General features: G+C 47.7%; 3 protein-coding genes across 4 annotated transcripts; 1 reads left to right on the top strand and 2 right to left on the bottom strand.

The window, feature by feature from the left end:
- The first annotated feature begins 309 nt into the window (after positions 1-309).
- Positions 310-9062, top strand: BTBD18 (BTB domain containing 18). Its single transcript, XM_045485315.1, has 5 exons — positions 310-1807; positions 1980-2056; positions 3191-3351; positions 6402-8031; positions 8073-9062. Exons 3-5 carry the CDS (start codon positions 3228-3230, stop codon positions 8464-8466), a joined length of 2148 nt encoding a protein of 715 aa, XP_045341271.1. The 5' UTR covers positions 310-1807; positions 1980-2056; positions 3191-3227; the 3' UTR covers positions 8467-9062.
- Positions 9063-9217: 155 nt separating this feature from the next.
- SELENOH (selenoprotein H) lies at positions 9218-10699 on the bottom strand. Its single transcript, XM_045485312.1, has 4 exons — positions 10413-10699; positions 10186-10331; positions 9933-10063; positions 9218-9395 (listed from the first exon to the last, which is right to left on the bottom strand). Exons 1-3 carry the CDS (start codon positions 10532-10534, stop codon positions 9963-9965), a joined length of 369 nt encoding a protein of 122 aa, XP_045341268.1. The 5' UTR covers positions 10535-10699; the 3' UTR covers positions 9218-9395; positions 9933-9962.
- Positions 10700-11247: 548 nt separating this feature from the next.
- On the bottom strand, positions 11248-21638 carry TMX2 (thioredoxin related transmembrane protein 2). Of its 2 annotated transcripts, XM_045485310.1 has the most exons (8): positions 21375-21638; positions 14355-14415; positions 13998-14111; positions 13658-13734; positions 13331-13437; positions 12837-12902; positions 12615-12744; positions 11248-12114 (listed from the first exon to the last, which is right to left on the bottom strand). In XM_045485310.1, exons 1-8 carry the CDS (start codon positions 21561-21563, stop codon positions 11968-11970), a joined length of 891 nt encoding a protein of 296 aa, XP_045341266.1. In that variant the 5' UTR covers positions 21564-21638; the 3' UTR covers positions 11248-11967. The 2 variants fall into 2 exon arrangements, with proteins under 2 accessions (XP_045341266.1, XP_045341267.1); XM_045485311.1 differs by lacking the exon at positions 11248-12114 and having other exon boundaries at positions 12652-12744; positions 12848-12902; positions 21375-21612.
- Between the last annotated feature and the right edge of the window lie 277 nt (positions 21639-21915).

The following is a 21915-nucleotide window of genomic DNA, read 5'->3' as shown; positions in this document are numbered from 1 at the left end:
TTATGTCCTTTCACGAACTGCTTCCTCTTCAAAATATAACTGCAACCTAAAATGTCTTCTGTTCCTTGATCTTTTTTCCGTCTTGAGAGCAGAGGTCTCAAACTAGGAAAATATTACCTGACTTGGAAATCCACCCCATCCCCCCATATTTGTCAACCTTCTCAAATCCTATACAAAAACCAAAAAAAAAAAAAAAAAAAAAACAACAAAATCCTTAAAAAAAATTTTTTTTTAACGTTTATTTATTTTTCAGAGACGAAGAAAGACAGAGTGAGCAGGGGAGGGGCAGAGGGAGAGAGGGAGATATAGAATCCCAAGCAGGCTCCAGGCTCCGAGCTGTCCGCACAGAGCCCCACGCAGGGCTCGAACTCACAGCCGTATTTGAGCGCACCGTACTTTACTCACCTCTCTACACTGATCCTTTGCAGGTTCCCCGTGTCTTAGGCATCTTCGTGTCCTGTCTCCAGGTGGCCTCCGTGAAGGCTGCTCCGTTTTAATTCGCCGCACTCTGTCACCAATGGCTTTGGATTCAGCGGTCTTCACCTAGAGCTGGACATCGCGGGGCGTGGAAGTGAAGCCAGGCCCCAGGTCCTAACACACACACATGGGGAGGAACCGCTGTCCAGATTTATAACGTGGGCTGGCATTCTCTCCAAATGTTTAATCTTGAAATCATTTGTTACATCACCCCTGAAAACAGCTGCTGCCAGTCAAGAGGTGCGCTAACTAAATCATCTCTGGAAGGCCTCTGCAGGCCCCACCACACCCGAAGTTCCGTAACCCCCTTGGTCCCACCAGTTTATAGTGGAGCGGGATCTGTGAAAACCGGATTCCAGACACTAGCCCAACAGCCTTGTTCCCGAACATCCCTGGCCTAAGGTGCTATCAAGGTTAGAAACATCTGATCAAGGTGCGAGGAGAGCCATCCAGAGGCTTTTTCCTCCGAGACGCCTTCCTCAGCGGGGCCTGGGCCCCTTCAGCGTCTTCAAAGGGAAGACAGAGGTGTCCTTCAACCGCCTTGGAGGCTGCCCTACTGGGGAATCCTGACCTTGTCCTCCCTGTGATTTCGTCGAGTGCCCTGGGACAAGACGGCCTCCACAAGAAACCCTCCCGGGCGGGCCTTCCCACCTACCTCTTGCAGCCCGACCATCTTGGCTCAGCCCTCAAGTCCCTCGAGACGTAGCCTCCCGCCCAAAGCGCTCCTCCCCCTGTGATTGGCCGCCTGAGGAGCCTTCGGCCAATGGGGATGACGTATTCAGGCAGACGTCAGCCCGCGGGCTGGGGGAGGAGGAAGGACGTCGGGCCCCGCGACGCGCCGTGCGCGAGGGCCACAGCGCGAGGTGTGTGGCGCTGGCCGCGTGGCCTCAGGCCCTGGCTGTCACCACCTCCCGGTGCATGAGGGTGCCGGGCCCGCAGCGGTACGAGGGCACCAGGGAGTGGCTGCAAAGCTCGTGTGGCCGGAGGTGGTGGTGAGGGCGAGCCCTGAATTCGGGCCTCCGGGAGCCTCACGCTCCATTCCCAGAAACCTTTGCGCCTAGAGGTCTCTCTTCAAAGGAGTTGGGCCGGGGCGCCCAGAGCGTGAGGGGAGCCCAGCCTTGCAGGGCCTGCTGTGAAGCCCTGCTTTTCCCGCCAACCCCGATTCCTTGCTTCTGGACGCGGAGCGGAACCCTCAGGCCGTGGGCCCACCTGTGCCGCTCTGCTAACCCTCCCCGCGCAAGGCTCGACTTTGGGAGGAAGCAAGGCAGGCTGGACAGAGGACCCGAGCACCAAGAGGACGCCAAGAGCAACTTCTGCAGAGCTATTCCAGGTCGGGTCTGGGGGCCAGGCAGGGGGCTTGGTGGATCGGGAAACTTCCCCAGAGCCTATGTTTGGGACCTTGCAAGAGCTGCCATCCTCCGCCCCTTTCAGCTCTCCGGCTGAAATTGGCATGGAGCCTACCCTTTCTGAATTCACCTTTCCGTCCCCTTCTTTCCTGATAGTTTGACGGGAACCGTTCGGAGCCGTCGGTGCCACCTGACAGAAAACTGCATGCCAGGAAAGGAACGCCAGCTGTGCAGTGAGTGTGGGGGTTTCAGTGCAAAAAGCTGGAAATGGAGTGAGCCTGAAGGCAGAATAGCCAGCTTGTTTCGGGAAGGGAAGGATGCTTAATTATCCTTGCTCCGTTGTCAGCCAGGTGATTAACCAGACTGACAAACCGAACGGCCAAATCCTTTGCCAGTTTCCAGGCCGCGTGAGGCTCGCTTTGGTCAAGAACATCTGAAGCAAGGGTGGCAACGTCCTTATTTCTTTCTGTGAGAGACCTTCCCACGGAGTCCAGCACTTGCTTTTCTTTAATGTGCACCCTCTGCTGGTTAGTGTGATAGAGTGAGCTCAAAGAAAAGAAGGTTGTGTACAACCTCCTAGAGAATTTTATGTTCTATATTGTTTCTTTAAAAGTGTTAAATTGGGGATTATACCCATGGAACTCAGAAGTGTGGTGCTCGGGAAGAATAGGAGTTGTCAGCATTATTGGTGTTGAGTCTCAGTGGTAACGTGAATGAAGAAGGTTTAAGCATAATGGTAATAGCTACCTTTTTTTTTTTTTTTTTTTTAAGTTTATCTGTTTATTTTGAAAAAGAGAGAGAACAGGGGCAGGGCAGAGAGAATCCCGAGCAGGCTCTGCACTGTCAGCACAGAGCCCGACATGAAGCTCAAACTCACAAACCATGAGATCACGACCTGAGCCGAAATCAAGAGTCAGATGCTTAACCAACTGAGCCACCCAGGTGCCCCAACCACAGCTACCGTTTTGGAAGTGATAGTTATTATGTGCCAGGCACTCACAGTACTAAGCAATTTTACCTGCATTGACTCATTTAACCTGTAAAACAGCCCTACTAGGTAAGTACTGTTATCATTACCATTTCATAGATGAGAAAAGTGAGGCTCAGAAAAGTTAGGTCAATTGCCTGAGATTATACAGCTAGGCTAATACATAACAGAACTAAGATTCAAATGTGCACATGCTTCTGAGCTCCTACATGTAACCACTATGAAATTCTTTGTTGAGATACCCTTGGCACAATTTCTGGGCTTATGGTAACTCGACTCACGGCTATTCTCTCTCACTTTCAAAATTTCCTTGTCATTTCAAAGACAAAAAGCAAATTAGGTGCAGCCATTCCTCTGAAATGTACTATCTCGTCCACAGGAATCCGATCCGTGAAAACGTAGGTTAAGAGACCAACATGTGCTCTCCTGCCAGTTCCAAAATCCTATATAGGAATCCCCGGTTTCTGCGGTTGGCTTTTGTGCAGCTTCATCACCAGCAACAGAGTGGTGTGTTCTGCGATGTCCTTCTGCAGGCAGAAGGTAAGAGACTGGTGGGGACCCGCTTGAAAAGCCACTCACTATAGGATACTCACGATGGAATAAGATAAAATGAGTTCAGGGCCAGGGAGTAGAGCATAAAACCAAGAAAAGGTATTATCATCACCTTTGAGTATTGTACATTATTTGGTAAAGAACTGTTTGTTTGGAGGACAGTTGGCTGTTTTCAAGAATGAATAGGAGACTGTGCTCTTTTTCTTTTAAATCGTGAAACTAATTGTAAAGTTTAGTAAGCCTAGAAATTCTATAAAAGATGGACAATATTGTAAGAGGATGATTGTGAAGATGGAGTTAACATACACACAGCGCTCAGAACGGCATTCTTCATGAATTGAGCACAATGTAAGTGTTAAATAATACTATTACTTATTCTCCCATTTTCTCGTCAAGCTGCTGCTTTACTTTTCTCATCTTAAAATTGGTGGGTTTTGTTGTTTGTTGTTAGACCTAAAAATAGTTAATTTCCACTCCTTCCCTTTACACTTACAATGGTCGAGCAGCATGAAGTAGAGCCTGGAATCATGTAAAAGGCCCAACACTAGGAATCAGAGTCTTAGTTTTTTTTTTTAAGTCTTAGTTTTGTTACTCAGTAACAAAGTGACAAATGGGCAAGTAAGTCCCACTCGTCTCTCCGGAGCTCAGTTTCTTCATTTATAAAAAAGGATTATGAGGGATGCCTGGGTGGCTCAGTCGGTTGGGCGTCCAACTTCTGCTCAGGTCATGATCTCACGGTCCGTGAGTTCGAGCCCCGCGTCAGGCTCTGTGCTGACAGCTCAGAGCCTGAAGCCTGCTTCAGATTCTGTGTTTCCCTCTCTCTCTGACCCTCCCCCGTTCATGCTCTGTCTCTGTCTCAAAAATAAACGTTAAAAAAAAAAAATTATGACAACCAACATTGTGTAGCACTCTACAGTTTGCAGAGTACATCCAGTATAGTGTCTCATTTGATTCTTAAGACAGCCTTATGAGGTAAAATATTATGTGGTTCCAATCTTAAAGATGAGCGAATCAAGGCCTAGAGAGTTAAGCGACTTGCCTGTTGGTTCTCTTAGTAAGCACAGAATTGGGATTCATTCCTTAATTCATACTAAAAACCACAATTGCCTGTTGTATACTAGAACAGTGTACTAGCATGGGCATATAGTATATATGAAGATAAAGTCCCTCTTTGTACAAAAATCATGTAAAGGGGAGACCTTCGGATAACCAGTGCATCCAAGTAACTATGCAGTATAGGAGTAAGTAAAGGATGATGGAGGAGCACATGAGAGGGGTACCTTCCCAGACTTGAGGTTCGGGGACAGTGGTTAGGGAGATTTTCTTGGAGAAAATAACCCCTCAGCTGAGATCTGGAGGACAAACAAGTAGAAGGAAGTGAGGAAAGATTTCCCCAGGCATGGAGAACAGCATGTACATAGATGTGACCAGGGATTTGCGAGTTGTTCACTATGGCTAGAGTGCAGACTGCAAGCGTATTGATCAGAGATATGGCTAGAGAATTAGCAATGTTAAGGTCTGAAGTGTTATGCAAAGGAAGCAAGTCTTGTCCTCAGAACATTGGGAAATGTATTCATCGGTTTTCAGAAGAAGGTCATGATCACGTAAAAGGCCCAAGCTTTAGAAATAACACTTGGGCTGCATGAGAAGAATATTGGATTGTTGTTGAGCCCAGATAGAGGGCTATTTTGGAATCCAAGAGAAGGAATGGTGGCCTAAACTAAGGCATTGAGAATAGAAATGTATGGTTTATAATCAGAAAGAATTTACAAAACTTGCTGCAGTTAAGGGCATAGGCTCTGTAGACAAATTCCCTGGATTCAAATCCTCTCCCTGTGACTTGCTAACCATGTAATTGTGGTGGGCATATTACTTAGCTATGCCACAGTTTACTCATCTGTAAGAACAGCTGCTTCACAGGATTTCAGTGAAGATCGAATAAATGAATACTGGTAAAACCCTTACTTAGTACATTATATGGCATGCAAGAAGGACTCAAGAAATAATCGCTTTTTAAACAAAATTAATGTTTGGGGGCGCCCGGCTGGCTCAGTCAGTAGGGCATGTGACTCTTGATCTCAGGGTTGTAAATTCAAGCCCCATGTTGGGAGATTACTAAAATATATGTATTTATCTATAGATCTATGTATATCTCTCTATACAGAGATATATTTAAAATAAATAAAAATAAATTTAATATGTGTGATTAGATACAATGAGTAAAGGAGAACAAAGACTTCTAGTTTTCAGGCTTGGGAGTAAAGTGCATACTTATTTTGAAGTAAGAAACGGGAGGTTTTGGGGTTGAGGAATGGAGTTCACCTTCTAGAAAGGTTGATGCAGGTTACGGCATGTTCAGTGTCTTGGGAAAGGTATCTAGGCAGAGGTAGGACCTGGGAGTCAGCATCAAGCCTTTGGAAACTGAAGTCATGAGAGATACCAACTAAGATTGACAGGGAAGTGCCCATAAAGAAGGTGGCTCACGATAGACAACTGCCTGGTAGGCAGTGCCTAAGAGGTCAGGAGAGAAATGAACCCTGGTTATATGCATCCAAAGCTCATATTCTGTTAGACCACAAGCAGCTTCTGTAAAAAAATTTAAATTCTTGTGAGTCAAAAATTTGATGCCCTCCTTTGTGTGAAGCGGTGGGTATATCTTAGCGAACAAGATAGATATGGTCTCTGTCCTCAGGGTTGCACTTTAGTGAAGGAGATGGATGGTTCTAACACTGATACCTAAGTGCTCTGCTAGCTAGAGTACCTCTCTGTGCCCGGGAGCAGCTAACCTAGACTGGAAGTGGGGTGGGGAAAGTATTTCTGGAAGAAGTGATGTCTAAACTAGATTTTGAAGGATAAAAAGTGAGTTAGCTAGGTAATGTCAGAAGGTTCCAGACAAACAGAAGGAACAGACTTCTCCTATTTGAACTTCCACGGAAGGAAGTTGAAAGGAGCAGCACGTTTGGGTAGTAAAGACTCTGCTTAGCCTGTGAACATGCCAGTTTGCAGGAAATAACAAAAGTGTTTGGATTTCCTTCCAGGTGAGGCAGTTCCAGCCCATTGCTGCATCCTGTCAGCCTGCAGCCCCTTCTTCACAGAGCGCCTGCAGCGGGAGAGGCCAGCTCAGGGTCGGAAGGTGGTCCTGGAGTTGGGGGGCTTGAAGATCAGGACACTCAGGAAGCTGGTGGACTTCTTGTATACCTCAGAGATGGAAGTATCTCGAGAAGAAGCCCAGGATGTGCTTTCTGCTGCCCGTCAGCTCCGTGTCTCTGAGCTAGAATCCCTTCAGCTAGAGGGTGGGAAGTTGGTGAAGGCCCCCCCGGGCCGAAGACTAAACCGGGAGTGCTTACAACCTCCAAGTCCTGCACCAATCTCTGCCAGGGTGGTGGCACCCACCCGCCGCCCTCGGACTCCACTGCCTGTGACCCAGACTCCTTGTCCTCTTGGACTAGTGAGACTGAAGTCCTTGGGAAAGGAGGAGGGGCCCCTGGAGAAAAGCAACCAACAGAACGCAGAGAACTCGTCTGGCAATCTTCTGCTCAAGAGGAAGGCCAGAGCTTGCCCAACTCCACAAGAAAAAAGCTCTTCACCATCAAGCCACAGTCAGGGACCTAAAGAGAACAAGAGCGACTCTGCCCTTGCTCCTACAGCAGTTTCCCCGCCTGGTATGTACCCCTCTGTGGATGAGCGACTATTGCCCAGAAAGATCAGACTGAGTCGCTCAAAACCATCTCCTGATGTCTGTACACCCAAGCCTTCCAGCACTGTGAGTGGACCCAGCTCAGTACCGACAGCCCCTGGCCGGCGTCTTTGGCGGCAGAGGAGTATAAATAAAGGACCAGAAGACAAGGAGAAGCCAGGGAGAGCTGGTCCTCTCCAAAGCATCCCAAGCCCATCTGGTCTTGGAAACACAGGTGGGAACAAGAAGCGGAGTCCTGAAGTCAGAGCACCAAACTCAGACTCTGCAGAGGAGGGGCAGGTTGGAAGGGTGAAACTTCGGAAGATTGTCAACGGGACGTGCTGGGAGGTGGTACAAGAGCCTCCCCTCAAAAACTCTCAAGAGAGCCCTCAGATCCCAGAACCTGAATGCTCGGAAGAGCCTGCAGGGACGCAGCCATCCTCCGTGAACCAGCAGGAAACGTTATCTGCCAGAGTAGATCCGTGTCAGGACTCCCCCGTGTGCTCCAGGCTACAAGATCTCCTGCTCTCTGCTAGCCACTCCCCAGACCACCCAGTGGCAAAGTCTGAGTTTGGGTCCAGTCCAGAGCCGGTAGGGAAGGAGCCCGGGTTGGATATGGACTGCAGAGAGCACTACGCGTTTGACGCAGCCCTGCTGGGGCAGCCGTGCGAAGCTGAGGAGTACCGCATCACCAGTGCTGCTGCCACCAGTGAGCTGGAGGAGATCCTGGACTTCATGCTGTGTGGCTCAGACATTGAGCCCCGCACAGGGTCTCTGGAGAGTCCTGGAGCCGAGGGCTGCAGGACCCCTAATTATCACCTGGCAGATACAGGAAAGAACTGGATCGAAGGGGAGGAATGGTGTCTGCCAGACATGGAACTCTGGCCCAGGGAGCTCACAGGATTGGAAAAGGAACCTGTTGGGGAGAACAAAGAGCCAACAGAGCCCTTTAGCCCCCTTGTCATGCCCTCTGAGAACAAAGAGCCAGAGGAGTCCCTCAGCCCCCTTGTCATGCCCTCTGAGGTGAGTGAAGAGGGGTACTTTCGGTAGGAAGCCCTTGGACTCCGGATCTGGAAATTACCAGTTCCCAGCCACTGGATGGTCAGAGAGAGAAGCTTCTCCACATGGACTCTCTCCACGTTCCTCAAAGGTCCTATGAGGATCTCTCACCCCCCTGTTCAAACTGGATGGACGCTAGGCCGGAAGTGTCCCTAAGTATGGATGAGGTATTATACCCTGCTCCAGAGGCAGGCAAGGAGGAACTTGGCAACTCCGGATTGTTGGACCCACTTCCTGCCAGCTCGGAAGAGGAAGAGATTGATGTTGTGGACTGGACGTCAGAGGGGAGGCTGGTGCCCACGGGTATTCCTTCTGTGTGGCCCGACCCTTCCTCAGAGTCAGACACAGAGGTAGACATACTAACATAGAACAGGTAGTGCAGGTTAGCGGCAGGGGGAGGGTGGGAAATGTTGACTAGCAAAAGGTGTATTGGTAGAGGCTAGCACGTGCCCTGTCCCCTTAGCAGGAGAGGCGGGTGTACTCCCAGCTCTTGGTCGGTCCCTTCCTCTCCTCCCCAGGCTTTGGGAGCCAAGCAGAAGTAGTACCATGGGTACAGAATTATGAACCTGAACCATCTTATTTCTTTGTAATCTATTTTCCAGTTAGTGATAAACAAGTCAAACTATAAACTGTGTGGTCCCCAAATCTACTAGGTCATAAATAACCAACGCCAGGTATCCTAAGTCATAAGACCTCTAGTCACTGCTAATTTAATAATAAATGAGAAAAAACACCCTCTGAAACAAAGCGTTTCAGAAGGTTCGAAACAGTGCTGGGGTGGGACAACTGGGTAAGAGTGACAGGACATTTTCCAGTACCTACTGTGGGGCTTATTCAATCCATTATTGAAGTTCCAGTCAAACCTCTGCAGGGGCCAAAAAGATAGAACTCCCATCATCACTTCCAAGAAGTGAGTTAAAAAGAAATACATGCTTTTAAAAAAAATAAATTTACTTTTTCCCCATAGTTTTTGCAAGTATTTCACACGCTGTGCCAGACAGCCTAGGAGCTCCAGGATAATTGGTGACCTTAGAATATGAAAAATAGAAAGGGAGCCAATCCCACAAAAGGCTGAGCTCTGTCCATCTAATACCATAACATCAAGTTATTACTCAAATTCTTTGTTTCAATTTTTATTAGGCAAACCAAACCCAAGAACTTTTCAGTGCCTTACTAGAGGGCTGCCTCACAACTGAACCATCATTTCTGGAGGGGAAGAAACCAGGGCTTCAGGCACATGACTGAAATTTGGCCATGTCCCGTCATAAATGCTCCAAACGTCACCAGGGACCGAAGGCTGTGAACATGAGAAGGGAAAAAAGGGTTAGAGAAGGGGCCCAGGAAATCCTAAAGCCTGAGAAAGATGTGTCCCCCACCCTAGAGCCCACAAACCCAGGAGAGTCCAAGGATTGCATCCTACCGCCACATTTCACTCAGCTCATCAGTCAGCTGTCAGTGCCTGACAACAGGCAGGAGCATTAGGGATAAAAAACCAGTCAGATCCTTGGGGCCAGGAGTGACAGTACAGTGGTTCTCCCACGGGATCAAGAGAAGGACAACCGCATCTTCCAAGGGCACAAATTGCATTTCTATAGGGTCATTTACATTACCATCAGCATCCTACGACTTAGCTCAAGGACAGTGAAACGTGCAGTTTAGCCAAAAGCACACTGGTAAGAAACAATTTTATTGCCGACTTTGAGCTTTCCTACCAGTAATAAGGGGACATCTTGAGAGCAAGAAGAGTTACGAGTGGTAGATCCCGTGTGATATAGGGTAGAGGGAGGGCTGCTTCGCAAATAGCCACAATCCACCCCTCCCGCCCCCTTCAAACCTCAGCGTGAGGACTTCTGCTCAAAACACCCTACGAGAGGTACTTCTTCAGCTCCTTCACCACCTCTTGAGGCTCAGGGAACTTGAGTTTGCGTGGGGGCCCCTTCTTAATCCCAGTCCAGAGCTCCACACCTGGGAAAAAGACCGAGAGCGAAGTCACTTCGTCGTGCACCAGCCTCTCCCCCACATCCCGAGGTGCCGGCGGTCTGAGACCGGCGCTTCCCGCCTGCCCCCGGTCCCGGACGCCCACTCACTGCTGCCGTCCGGGCGCAGCAGCGTCACCTCGAAGCTGCCCCTCCGAGGCCTGGCAGGATTCACTTCCACCGGAAGCTCCGGGGTGTCCAGGCGCAGCGCCTGGCTCAGGGCCGCGGCGTTGCGCCCGTAGACGCGTCAGCTCGTGCTAGGGAGAGACGGGGAAGCTCAGAGGCCGGGGCCTTGGTGTGCCCTGGCCCGCCTCCCCGTGCCTCTCCAGGCCCCTCACCAATGCTCGATCACGACGGTCGCCTCTTCCACTCTCTTCCGGTCACCCGCCGGCTTCTCCCGCTTCTCCGCCGCCGCGACCACCTCCGCTTCGACCTTCCGCTTCCTGCCGCGGGAAGCCATGGGGCCGGGAGCCGGGCCGACCTGGGGGGAATAGGGTGGAGACTCGGGCACCGAGGGGGCGAGGACTCCGGCCGGAGCCGCTCTAGCCCCAAACCACAGTCCAGAAAACCAACCGCCAGGGCCAAGCCCCTCCCTCGCTGCGGAAAGCGTGGCCGGGGCGCACACGTGGCCTGGAGGCGGGTTCTCTGGGCACAACCACTCAGCCCGCGGCCTGGGGGTGGGGGTGGGGCCCTGGGCGCAACCACCCAGCTGGAGCCCGGAGGGGGGGGCTCCCTGGGCACAACCATTCTGCTCACGGTCGGGGGTGGGGAAGGGGAAAAAGTTCCCTGGGCACAACCACTGCCCGCGGAGGGGGTAAGGTACAGGCAGCCCCCGACGGAGCCACCGCACTTCGGGAGGATCGCCGACTAGGTAGCTCTGAAAACAAGCCGGGCTTCGCACAGGCCTTTCTATAACCATCCGTCCGGCTAAAGAGCGTGCCCCACGCCCCCCCCCCCCCCCCCCCCACGCCCCACCTCCTCCTTGGGAACCTGCGCACCAATCCCAAACAAAACCCACAAACTAACTTGGCGAGGTCAGGACTCTTAAGATTACGGAAACTAGTCTTCCCCAACTCTCCCGGATCCTAGGAACCAATGCCAGGCAGGTGAGGTACACACTTCCTCTGCAGTTGCCAGGCCTTTCTAATAGGCTAGGAACACACAAAGGCGCAATCAAAAGGAAATCCCAGTCTTTATTATTGAAAACCATCAACTGGGTGTTGGGAGTAGGTAGGAGACTAAGTGAAACCTCATACCTGCCCAAGGGCGGCTTTCTCCTGAGCCCCACCATACAAAGGAACGTCTCAAACCTATTCCCGTTCCTCCCAAACTCCAAAAATTAGGGGGATTATTCAAAACTATCTCCAATGAGTAAGCTCAGTGGTTAAAGGTTTCTCCTGGGGACCAATGACAAAGTTAGCCTTATTAATGAAGGCCACAGACCAAGCCAGAAATGCCTAAAGAAGTAAGGGTCCTTGAGGGAAAAATCCTAGTGCAGACTCCATACCTAGGCATTTTCTGTTAGGCTTAATATAATCTAGGTAGACTGTGCAGGTCCACTAAGAGGAAGGATGAAAACACCGCACGGTGGAGACATGTGAGTGGTGGACAGCAGCTGATACTCGGACCCAAGCTTGGAAGGCAAGCATTTCCTCCTCCATCATCAGAGATCTCTCCCTTCTTCCAGTGAAAGTTGGCCACAGCAGTGGAGGCCTTCCCGGAGGGTGCCTGTCAATTCCCTGAAAGCCTCTTTAAAATCAGAAGCAGCACCCTGCCTGACTGAGGCAGAGCCAAAGGGGAAACATAAATAAGAGGCCCAGGCCTCAGGCAGGGCCTGTGGTTACAGAAGGGGCAGGGCCTCAAAGGTGAGGAAGCACTGAGAAGGCAGGGATTCTATTTGTCCTTCTTGCTTTCCCCCTCTGGCACTTCTGTGGTGGTTGGGGCCACAGGCTGCTCCTCAGGGATGTGATCTCCAGCCTTTGATAGCTTCTTGGCCCTTTGATACAGCTCATTCAGGTTGAATTCTCGGATCACATTCTCCTGCGCAAAAGAGGTGCACACATTAGGGTTCCAGTTGGAAAGGAGAGTTCTTACTAGGAAGTCAGAAATATTTAAACACAGTGTAGGAGAGAAGGAAGGAGAGGACAGAACCAACTCTAACCTAACGCTCCCTTTCTGGGTACTGGAAAAGTCAACCCTGTACAGTTAGTTAAGTACCTGTTATGTGACCATCACTGTACCAAGAATTACAGCTACACTTGTACTCTACGAAACAACCCTGTGATCCACAGGCCTACAGACTGGGTACGAGGGCCTTTGAGACTGAATCGTAACTAATAACCGTTCCCCAGTACTAGCAATTCTGGCACGTGGGAGAAGCACAACAAATTTGCTGAATAAATTCATGAATTAAATCTGGTAATGAGTGCCCTCTCTCAAAACTAGGGGGCATGTGGCAGAGCCAGGAATCAGAGTGGAGCTCCAAAGCCTGCCACTGTTCCACACCCTTCTCCAAACTGTTCGCTCACTCTTTCAGATACCTCAGAGAAGGTCCAAGAGACAGCTCGTCCTTTTTTGTCAATCTGGGGCCGCCGCATGACCTCCTTGCCACCTTGGAATAGGATCAGAGTAGGGAGTTGCTTGGTAAGGGGCGACGTGCTCACTTTGTACCTACAGGGCCCAGAAAGTACTCTGTAAATGCATCTGTCTACGTCACTTAAAGTGATTTATTGCTCAGACCCTCTGTCCAGGCCTTTACATACCGTGTACTAACATCAGTGTAGCGTCCAACGTCCACCTTCCCAAAATTTAGCCCTGTACAGTTGTACCTGAGAAAAATACATTGTTTAACATAGTGAAAGAAGGGACTGGATCAAGGGAAGAAGTCCACATATTTGGGGAGGGGGGAGAAACGCTGTTAGGTGGGGCACCTGGGTGGCTCGCTCAGTGGGTTGAGTAACTGACTCTTGGTCTCTGCTCAGGTCATGATCTCTCAGTTCATGAGTTCGAGCCCCCCATCGGGCTTTGTGCCACCGTGCGGAGCCTGCATGGGATTCCCTCTCTCTCCCCCCCATCTCTTGCTTGTCCCCTACTTGTGTGTGTGCATGCTTTCTCTCTCAGAATAAATGAGTTAACTTAAAAAAAAAAAAAAAAAAAAAAGGCTTGGTTGCAATGTGCAAAAATCAAGGCCAAAAACAATGAGAGGGAGAGTGCAGCACCTCAGTTCCCTTCCTCCCCCACCCTCTGCGGTACTCACTTGAGGGAGAGGTCAGCATAGATAGGAGCAAACGACTGGCAGTCATTAGACCAATTGGCAAAGAACTCCACGATCCAGGTGACCCTCCTGTCCCGCTCCAGCTCTTCCTGCCACACACAGGGAAGAAACAGTGAGCTGGACCACACAGGCTCCCAGGTCTGATTCCTCCCCCTGGCTTTCCCTCTCCCCCCACCGCTCCCTAGCTCTGGTAATGAACCGCAGGGCCCTTGACTTCCATTCTGAAGCACCGTTACTCCTCCTAGCGAGGAAAAAGCACAGATACAAGGTCACCCACGAGGGGCCCAAGAAACAGGAAAGAGCACTCACATCAATGGTTTTGTCATTGAAGTACTTGATGTACTCAGGGCCCATATACAGGGGGGGCTTGCACGTCATCAGGAACACTAACCAGAAAAAAGATGTCAGAGGAAACATATAAGGCCTTGAGCAGGGGATTTACTTGCAAACCGACTCGAAGATTTCAGGCACCAAAGAATACACTTTGTGGACACACACAGACCACGGACACGTTTCTCTCTTCCTAAAGTTTCCGTAGATTCTTCTCACCTGAGCCACACACGTAGTTCATGAGGTACAACATACAGAAGAAGGGTATGGAGAAGCCTGTTTGGGGTCGGAACTCGGGTCCCACAGCCAATCTCCTTACCTATGCAAAGTGTGATGTAAAGCAGGCCCATGCGAATATCCAGACGGAAGAAAAGAATTGCATTGGCCACTTTACTGAACATGAAGATGTTGCCTATATGTTGCTCCACAGTGACTGAAACACAAAGATGTCACAGGTCAGGCTGGGCTGCATACTCCTATATCCCGTTTGTCTCTCTTCCTGTGGTACTTTGGATTGGGAGAGGGGGGAGAGGATAAAAGTTCAAGATCAAATTCAGCCTTGGCGCGGAATGTGGGACTCCTTCACCAAATCATGCCCCTCGCATAATAAGAATGAAAGCACGACCAGAGGGCATTAGTCCCAACCTCGAGAAGCTGAGGTGCAGGCTACACTTACTAGATCTGCGGTTTTTCATCATCACAATGGCACTGAGGAACATCAGGATCTCTACTTCTCTCTGGAAGAGAACCAAAGTGACAGGAAATGCCATAAACAGAGATGACGTGGGTGGGGAAGGGAGCCAAAAAGGGAAGAAAACCCAGCAGAGCTCCACTCTGGGAATGGTGTCAGCAAAGACAGAAAAGAACCGGAGGGGCGCCTGGGAGGCTCAGTTGGCTGAGCATCAGTTGGTTGAGATTCTTGATTTCAGCTCAGGTCACGATGTCACGGTTCGTGGGTTCAAGCCCCGCCTTAGGTGTCTCTGCTCCAAGCAGTGGTCCTGCTTGGGATTCTCTTTCTCAGCCTCTCCCCACCGCTCAAAATAAATAAATAAACATTAAAGAAAAGGGGAAAAAAAGGAAATAACTGCAGTCAGCTAAGATGTAGTGGGAAAACCACCAGTCAGGGTCCACCCCTGCCGCAAACTGGCTGGTGTCTTTCAGCAGATCACTTAACCTCTGAGCTTTGGTTTCCTTGATGGAACTGTATCTATTTGTTCCAATATCTAGTAATATCTATTACTGTGAGGATTAAATGAGATGATGGGTATGAAAGAGTTGCATAAAGCCTGGTACCATATAAAACTGTAAGACAGGGGCGCCTGGGTGGCTCAGTCAGTTAGGTAACCAACTTTGGCTCAGGTCATGATCTCACCATTCGTGAGTTTGAGGCCCGCACTGGGCTCTGTGCTGACAACTCAGAGCCTGTTTGGGATTCTCTGTCTCTCTCTCTCTCTCCCTCTCTTTCAAAAATAAGTCAATAATAATAAAAAAAAAACAAAACTGGGGGTGCCTGATGGCTCAGTCGGCTAAGCGTCTTCGCTTACCTCGGCTCACAGGTCATGATCTCGCGGTTCATGAGTCTGACCCCTGCATCGGGCTCTGGTCTGACAGCTCAGAGCCTGGAGCCTGCTTTGGATTCTGTGTCTCCCTCTCTCTCTTCCCCTTCCCTGTTTGTGCTGTCTCTCTCCATCTCAAAAATAAATAAACATTAAAAGCAATTTTTTTAATAAAAAAATTAAATAAAAATATAAAAACTGTTAAGAAAATATAACCAACTCAGCGTGACCCTGGCAGAATAAAACTTTTCCAGGGAAACCTTCTCTGTAATATTTCATTAATACAGTATTTGGCTATTTCATTTGGGCGGGGGGGGGGGGGGATTGCTTATGTTAAATCATTCCTCCCCATTCAACAATCAGTGATAATCCAAGCACCTTTGACCGAATTTGAAAGCTGGCAGAGACCTCAGAGCTTCAGAAACCCTTTTTCAGGATCCTGGGCTCCCAGTTCTTTCTCCCTTTCTCAACTGGAAGGTCTGTGAGACCGACAATCATCACAACAAAGAAACAAACAAGGTAATTTCAAAGAGTAAAGACCACAGTGAAGAAGAACAAGGACCATGTGAGAAAAAGCATGGGAGGAAGGGCAACTAGAGCTTAGATGGTCTGAGAGGGCTTCCAGACCTTTCTGTTTACAACACAGGTGCCCAAATCACTATTTCAGACAGAGCTAATCAACTGTGATTTACAGCTGGGATTCAGGGACCTCTTAGGTCCTGGATTTTTAGCATCAATCTCCAACAAAAAGTAATTGACTTTAGAAAGAGACCTGTAAAGTGGGGGTCAGGGAATACAACAGACCCTACTAAATCATCCTGAGCAGAAAGGAGCAAGAGTTTTCACCAATGGAATTGGGTTAGAATTGGGACTTAGCAAATATGGAAAAATGAACTTAAAAAAAAAAAAGGACTGTGGTCTAGCAGGAGAACAAAGATAGGACTGTAAGGAATATTCTCTGAAAACAGAGTGGGTCAATGGCAAAGACTGGCTATGTATACTCCAAACCAGTTTCTCTTTCGTCCTGGGCGTTCTTGGCAGTGAGATGCTCTCTGTCCACCTGCACCTAAGTAGAACTGTGCACCAGCACTCCTGAGTGGCACGTGAGTAGAAGCGATGTGCCATGTCTGTGCCAGGCAGTAAGAAAGCATGTGGCCTTGCATTCAGCCTTCTGTCTTGTCTGCTGGCTGGATGATGCAAGGATGACCATAAGGCAACAGAGTGAGACGGGTTCCAGACCAACAATGCAAAGCGGCTGCCCCTTTAGTTGTTCTGCCTGCCTGTTCCTAGTTTTAAATCTTTTATTATGGAAAGTTGCAAATACACACAAAAGTAGAGAGGACACTAAAAGGTAGTGGAATTTGCCACCCCAAAATATGCTACTTTTGATTATTCTGCATAATAATTTTGGACTTAAAAGCAATTAAGAATAGATGTAAGAAAAGCTCCTTGGGACGCCTGGGTGCCTCAGTAGGTTAAGCGTCCGACTTCAGCTCAGGTCATCATCTCACAGTTCATGAGTTCGAGCCCCGCATCAGGCTCTGTGCTGACAGCTTAGAGCCTGGAGCCTACTTCAGATTCTGGGTCTCCCTCTCTCTCTCTGCCCCTCCCCCACTCGCACTCTGTCTCTCCCTCTCTCTCAAAATTAAACACTAAAAACATTTTTTAAAAAATGGGGGGCCTGGGTGGCTCAGTTGGTTAAGCATCCAACTTCAGCTCAGGTCATGATCTCATGGTTCATGAGTTCGAGCCCCGCAACAGGCTCTGCGCTGACAGCTCAGAGCCTGGAGCCTGTTTCAGAGTCTGTCTCTCTCTCTCTCTCTGCTCACACTGTCTCTCTCAAAAATAAATAAACATTAAAAAAATTTTTTTTAATTAAATAAAAAAAGAGATAGGAAAAAATTAAAAGCTCCTTGCCCTCCCTCTCTGTGTCTAAAAGCAGGACATAAATTTTTAAAGGTGTTCCTCCAACCCTCTCTACCAGGAAGGACAAAAGTTAATCAAGGGAGACAATTTTAGACCCTATCAGCCTGGAGACAGCACCAGAGGAACCTAACATAACTAATGGGACTTTATCTGCCATTAGTTTACCTTCCCACAGTTTGCCGCCCTTTGAAGCCTAAAAGTTCTTTCCTTTGTCCGGTCATTTCTCCAAAAATGTATTGCTCTTTGTTGAGCCAGAGTTCTTTTTTTTTTTTTTTTTTGAAAATTTTTTAATGTTTTTATTTATTTTTGAAAGAGAGAGAGAAAGAAAGAGAGAGAGAGAGAGAGAGAGAGAGAGAGCGAGCGAGCATGAGCGGGGAAGGAGCAGAGAGAGAGGGAGACACAGAATTCGAAACAGGCTCCAGGCTCTGAGACAGCAGCCCAGAGCCCAATGCGGGGCTTGAACCCACAAACTGTGAGATCATGACCTGAGCTGAAGCTAGACACTCAATCGAGCCACCCAGGCGACCCTATAAGCCAGAGTTCCAATCCACTTCTGAGTTAATTCATTTTCCCTGGGTATCTCCATGTACACATGAGGTATACATATGAATAAACTTTATCTTTTAACTGCTTTTATTTTTTTTTTAAGTAGGCTGCATGCCCAGCATAGAACCCAAAATGAGGCTTGAACTCATGACCCTGAGATCAAGACCTGAGCTGAGATCAAGAGTCAGATGCTTGAGCCATCCAGGGGCCCCCTTCTTGTTTTCAATCTGTCTTTTATTACAGGGGTCTCAGCTAAGACCTCAGAAAGGTAAAGAAAACTAATTTTCCACCCCTACAATACTTTAATAAATCCCTACTACTCAGATTTAACAGTAATGTTTTGCCAAAACGGTTCCATTTCACCTATGCTACCCACTTGTTTTGGAGAAACTTAAAGCAAATTCTAACTATTATCATTTCATCTGTAAATACTTCAGTGTGTATCTCTTACAGATAAAGACTTCTGTTTTTTTTTTTTTTTAAGGAACCCTTTTTTTTTAAGTTTTTTTTTTTTTTTTTTTTTTTTAAAGTAATCTCTACACCCAACATGGGGCTTAAACTCACAACCCCAAAAGCAAGAGTTGCATGCTCTTCCAAATGAGCCTGCCAGGCTCCCCAGGACTTCTCCTGTTTTTTTTTTTTTGTTTTTTTTTTAAACAAACCAAAATAGCATTGTCATATCTAACACAATTAGTAATTCCTTACTGTCATTTACTACTTGGTCCTTATTCAAATGATCCCAGTTATCTCAAACTGTCTTGGTACAGTTGCTTGTTCAAATAAGGAACAAGCAAGGAAGGTCCACACAGTACATTTAGCTGATGTGCTTCTCTGGCCTTCCTTTATCTCTAAAGGCTATCTATTCTTTCTTTTTACCCTAGGCTATGTATCTGTTGAAAACACGCATCCAGGCGCCTGCGTGGCTCAGCCAATTGGCTGAGCATCCCACTTCGGCTCAGGTCATGATCTTGAGGTTTGCGAGTTTGAGCTGCTCACTGGGCTTGCCGCCATCACTGCAGACAAGCAGAAGCCTGCTTCGGATCCTCTGCCCCGCTCCCCCCACCCCTCCCCTGCGCCCCTCCTCCACTCTTGAGAGCTCTCTCTAAAATAAACAAACATTTAAAAAAAAAAAAAAAAAGACAGTCATATGAACTGTCAACTTTCCCGCTTTCTGGATTTGGCTGTTTGCAAACTGATGGTATGTGTTCTTCTGATGATGATTTTCTATCCACTGTATTTTTTATAAAGTGGCAATGAAACCTAGAGGCTTGCATACAATGAAATCCACATCTTTTGCAAGAAATACGTCATTGGTGGAGTATCTAGCATCACCTTCTGCATCCCTTTAGAGATGGTTTTAGCATCCACAGATGATCATTGCCTAGGTTTATTATTCCATTAGGGGTTGCTACCTGTTTTTTGGTTGGTTGATTGGTTTTTTTAGTAAGCTCTATGCCCAACATACAGCTTGAACTCACAACCCTAAGATCAGGTGTCGTATGCTCCACAGACTGAGCCAGCCAGGCATCCTTGCTAAATGATTTTTAAATTCCATCAGTCCTTCTGTATTTATTAGCTCAAATTTGTCTATTAAGAAGTCAACATTCCCTTAGCAATTATTTGGGTACTCTGGAAGACAATATATACAGAAAATGCAAAATGATTGATTCTTTCCTTTTATTTAATAAAACAGAAATAAACTTTTGTTAAGTCACTGAAAATCTGAGGTTTACTTTTTTAGAAAATATTCTATTTATTTTTGGGAGAACAAGGTGGGGAGGATCTGACGCCGGCTCTGCACTGACAGGCTGACAACAGCGAGCCGGATGTGGGGCTCGAACTCACAACCCGTGAGATCACTACCTGAGCTGGAGTCCACACTCAACTGACGAGCCACTCAGGTGCCTCTTGTTATTTATTTATTTTTATTTAGCTGTTATTGCTAACATTATTTACCTTAATACCCTAACTTCTCAGTCACCAAGGTAAATCAGTAAAACGTGTGTTTTCCAGGAAAACAAACACTGGCTATAAACTCTAAGTAAAAAAAAAAAAAAAAAAAAATCTATTAGAGAAACAGTAAAATACAAAAACTCCAGTATTTTACATATTATTAAAGGAGAGTATACAAAGAAATTAGTTCTATAAAAGGTCCCTACACTTACTAAAATCTTTACTACTACCCACTTATGTCTTGTATCTTTGAGTCCCATTTTGGTTAAATCAGTATAGAATACAGTGGTCCTCCCTTATCTGTGGTTTTAGTTACCTGCGGTCAACCTCGGTCAGGAAACACATCATCCTCTTTCTGACTTATCAACAGAAGGTCAATAGTAGCCTAATGGTATGTTACAGTGACTATGACATTCACCTCACTTCATCTCACCTCCCTTTATCATCCGATATCATCATCAGAAGGATGAGTATAGTATGGTAAGATATTTTAGGAGAGGGAAAGAGAGAGAGAGACCACATTGACATAACTTTTATTACATTATATTGTTATACATGTCCTAGTTTATCATTATTGTGGTTAATCTCTTACTGTACCTAAATTGTAAATTAAACTTTACCCAAGGTATGTATGTATAGGACAATCCATCATATATATAGGGCTCCATGCTATCCAGAGTTTCAGGGAACTGGGGGTCTTGCAATGAATATTTACTCCCCACTCGCCTCAGATATACAGGGGAGGGGGACAGATGGACTACTGTATTAGATAAAAATAGGATCTTCTAAAGTAGCATGGGTACACTTGAGCTAATTAGGAACACTAAGGACAGAGGAAACATGAATGAGTAAACAAGGAATGGAGGACAAAAATAAGGAGTGGGTTCTGGTAAAGGTCAAGACTCATTTGGGGGTCTGAGAAAAAGACAAAACCCCAGGTTGACCCTCCTCCCTCAGAACACAGCTGCTGTTGTACAGCAGAGAGAGCACAGAGCTTCCAGTCATTTTTCTGAGCGGTCTCTCTTCTTCTACTCAGGAAGTACAGCAAGAGGCTTGAGAAAGATTTCTTTACAATTTTTTTTTTTTTTTTTTTTTTTTTTTTTTTTACAATCCCTTTTTAACAGACCTAACAACTGTGTTCATTTTTACGTCCGGAGGACGCAGGGCAGTGCCTAGCAGATAGTGCCCACTCTAGAAATATTAATTGGACTAAGAAACGGCTGATAAGAGTGTGCAGGTACTATGGCCAAAACAGTGGTTTCAAGTCGCAATCCCTCACTAGCTGACTCACTAGTGATTAGTTTGGCAACTCGCCTAACCACGCCGAGATCAATTTCTTCATCAATAAAACGTGAATACTACTACCCGCCTTGTTTATTTCACTGGCTCGTCAAGAGACTTTACATTAATGGGCAGCCCTGTAAAACACTGTAAATGTGTAGAGTTTGGGTACGGCTCTTGGCCAGCAGGAATGCTGAGACAGAACCAGGACTCAAGAACACTAAGAGCTAGCCTGCTGTGCAGGATATCCTGTTTTCCCGTCTTAATTAAACATGAAGTGGTTTAGGCTCGATGATGGTCCAGGCCCTACATTCTAACAATCCGTAGGTCCGCTACAGGCTGGGAACCTCAGGTATCCTCAAAAAGGTGAACCTCGAGGCTCCCGCATGCAACCGCTGGGGACAGGGACAGTCAAGGTCGCGGGGTCCGCTCACCCAGTCAAAGTCACACGGGTTGCCGTCTTCGCGTTGCGTGGGGAGACTGCTGCAGAGAGGAGGTAGCTTCCTCACGAGTAGGAATGCAGCAGAAAGCAGGGCTGACAGGAGATAGTAAGGTCGGGCCAGCCATCGTGAAAGTCGTGGCACCGAATACACCAGAGCAATTAAAGGTGCGAGGACCGCCATCTTCCCGGCCCCTGCGGCGCCCGCCGCTCTTCGGCGTCTGTAGGTCTGGCCCCGCCTCTCTCACCATTGAGACTGCCATTGGGCCTAGTCTCGGATGCACCGCCTCTGTGCCCGGAAGTAGATCTCTCATTGGACGCTGCTGCAGGTAAGCAATTAAAAGGGATTTAACACCTTATTGGTCGATCTAGCTGTCGCTTTTTCCACTTAAGTCATTTTATTGGATATGCGACTGTCCCGAACGGAGGACTACAGAGAAGAATTTAATTAGGTTAGATAGCACTTCCTTAACGTTCTCATAAAGCGACGGAAGTAGTTGCCGGAAAAAGGTAGGCGGAACACCCAATGAAAAGCG

This window comes from Leopardus geoffroyi, chromosome D1 (assembly GCF_018350155.1).
Source record: "Leopardus geoffroyi isolate Oge1 chromosome D1, O.geoffroyi_Oge1_pat1.0, whole genome shotgun sequence".
Classification (NCBI taxonomy): Eukaryota; Metazoa; Chordata; class Mammalia; order Carnivora; family Felidae; genus Leopardus; species Leopardus geoffroyi.
This window is presented reverse-complemented; position numbering and strand designations above follow the sequence as displayed.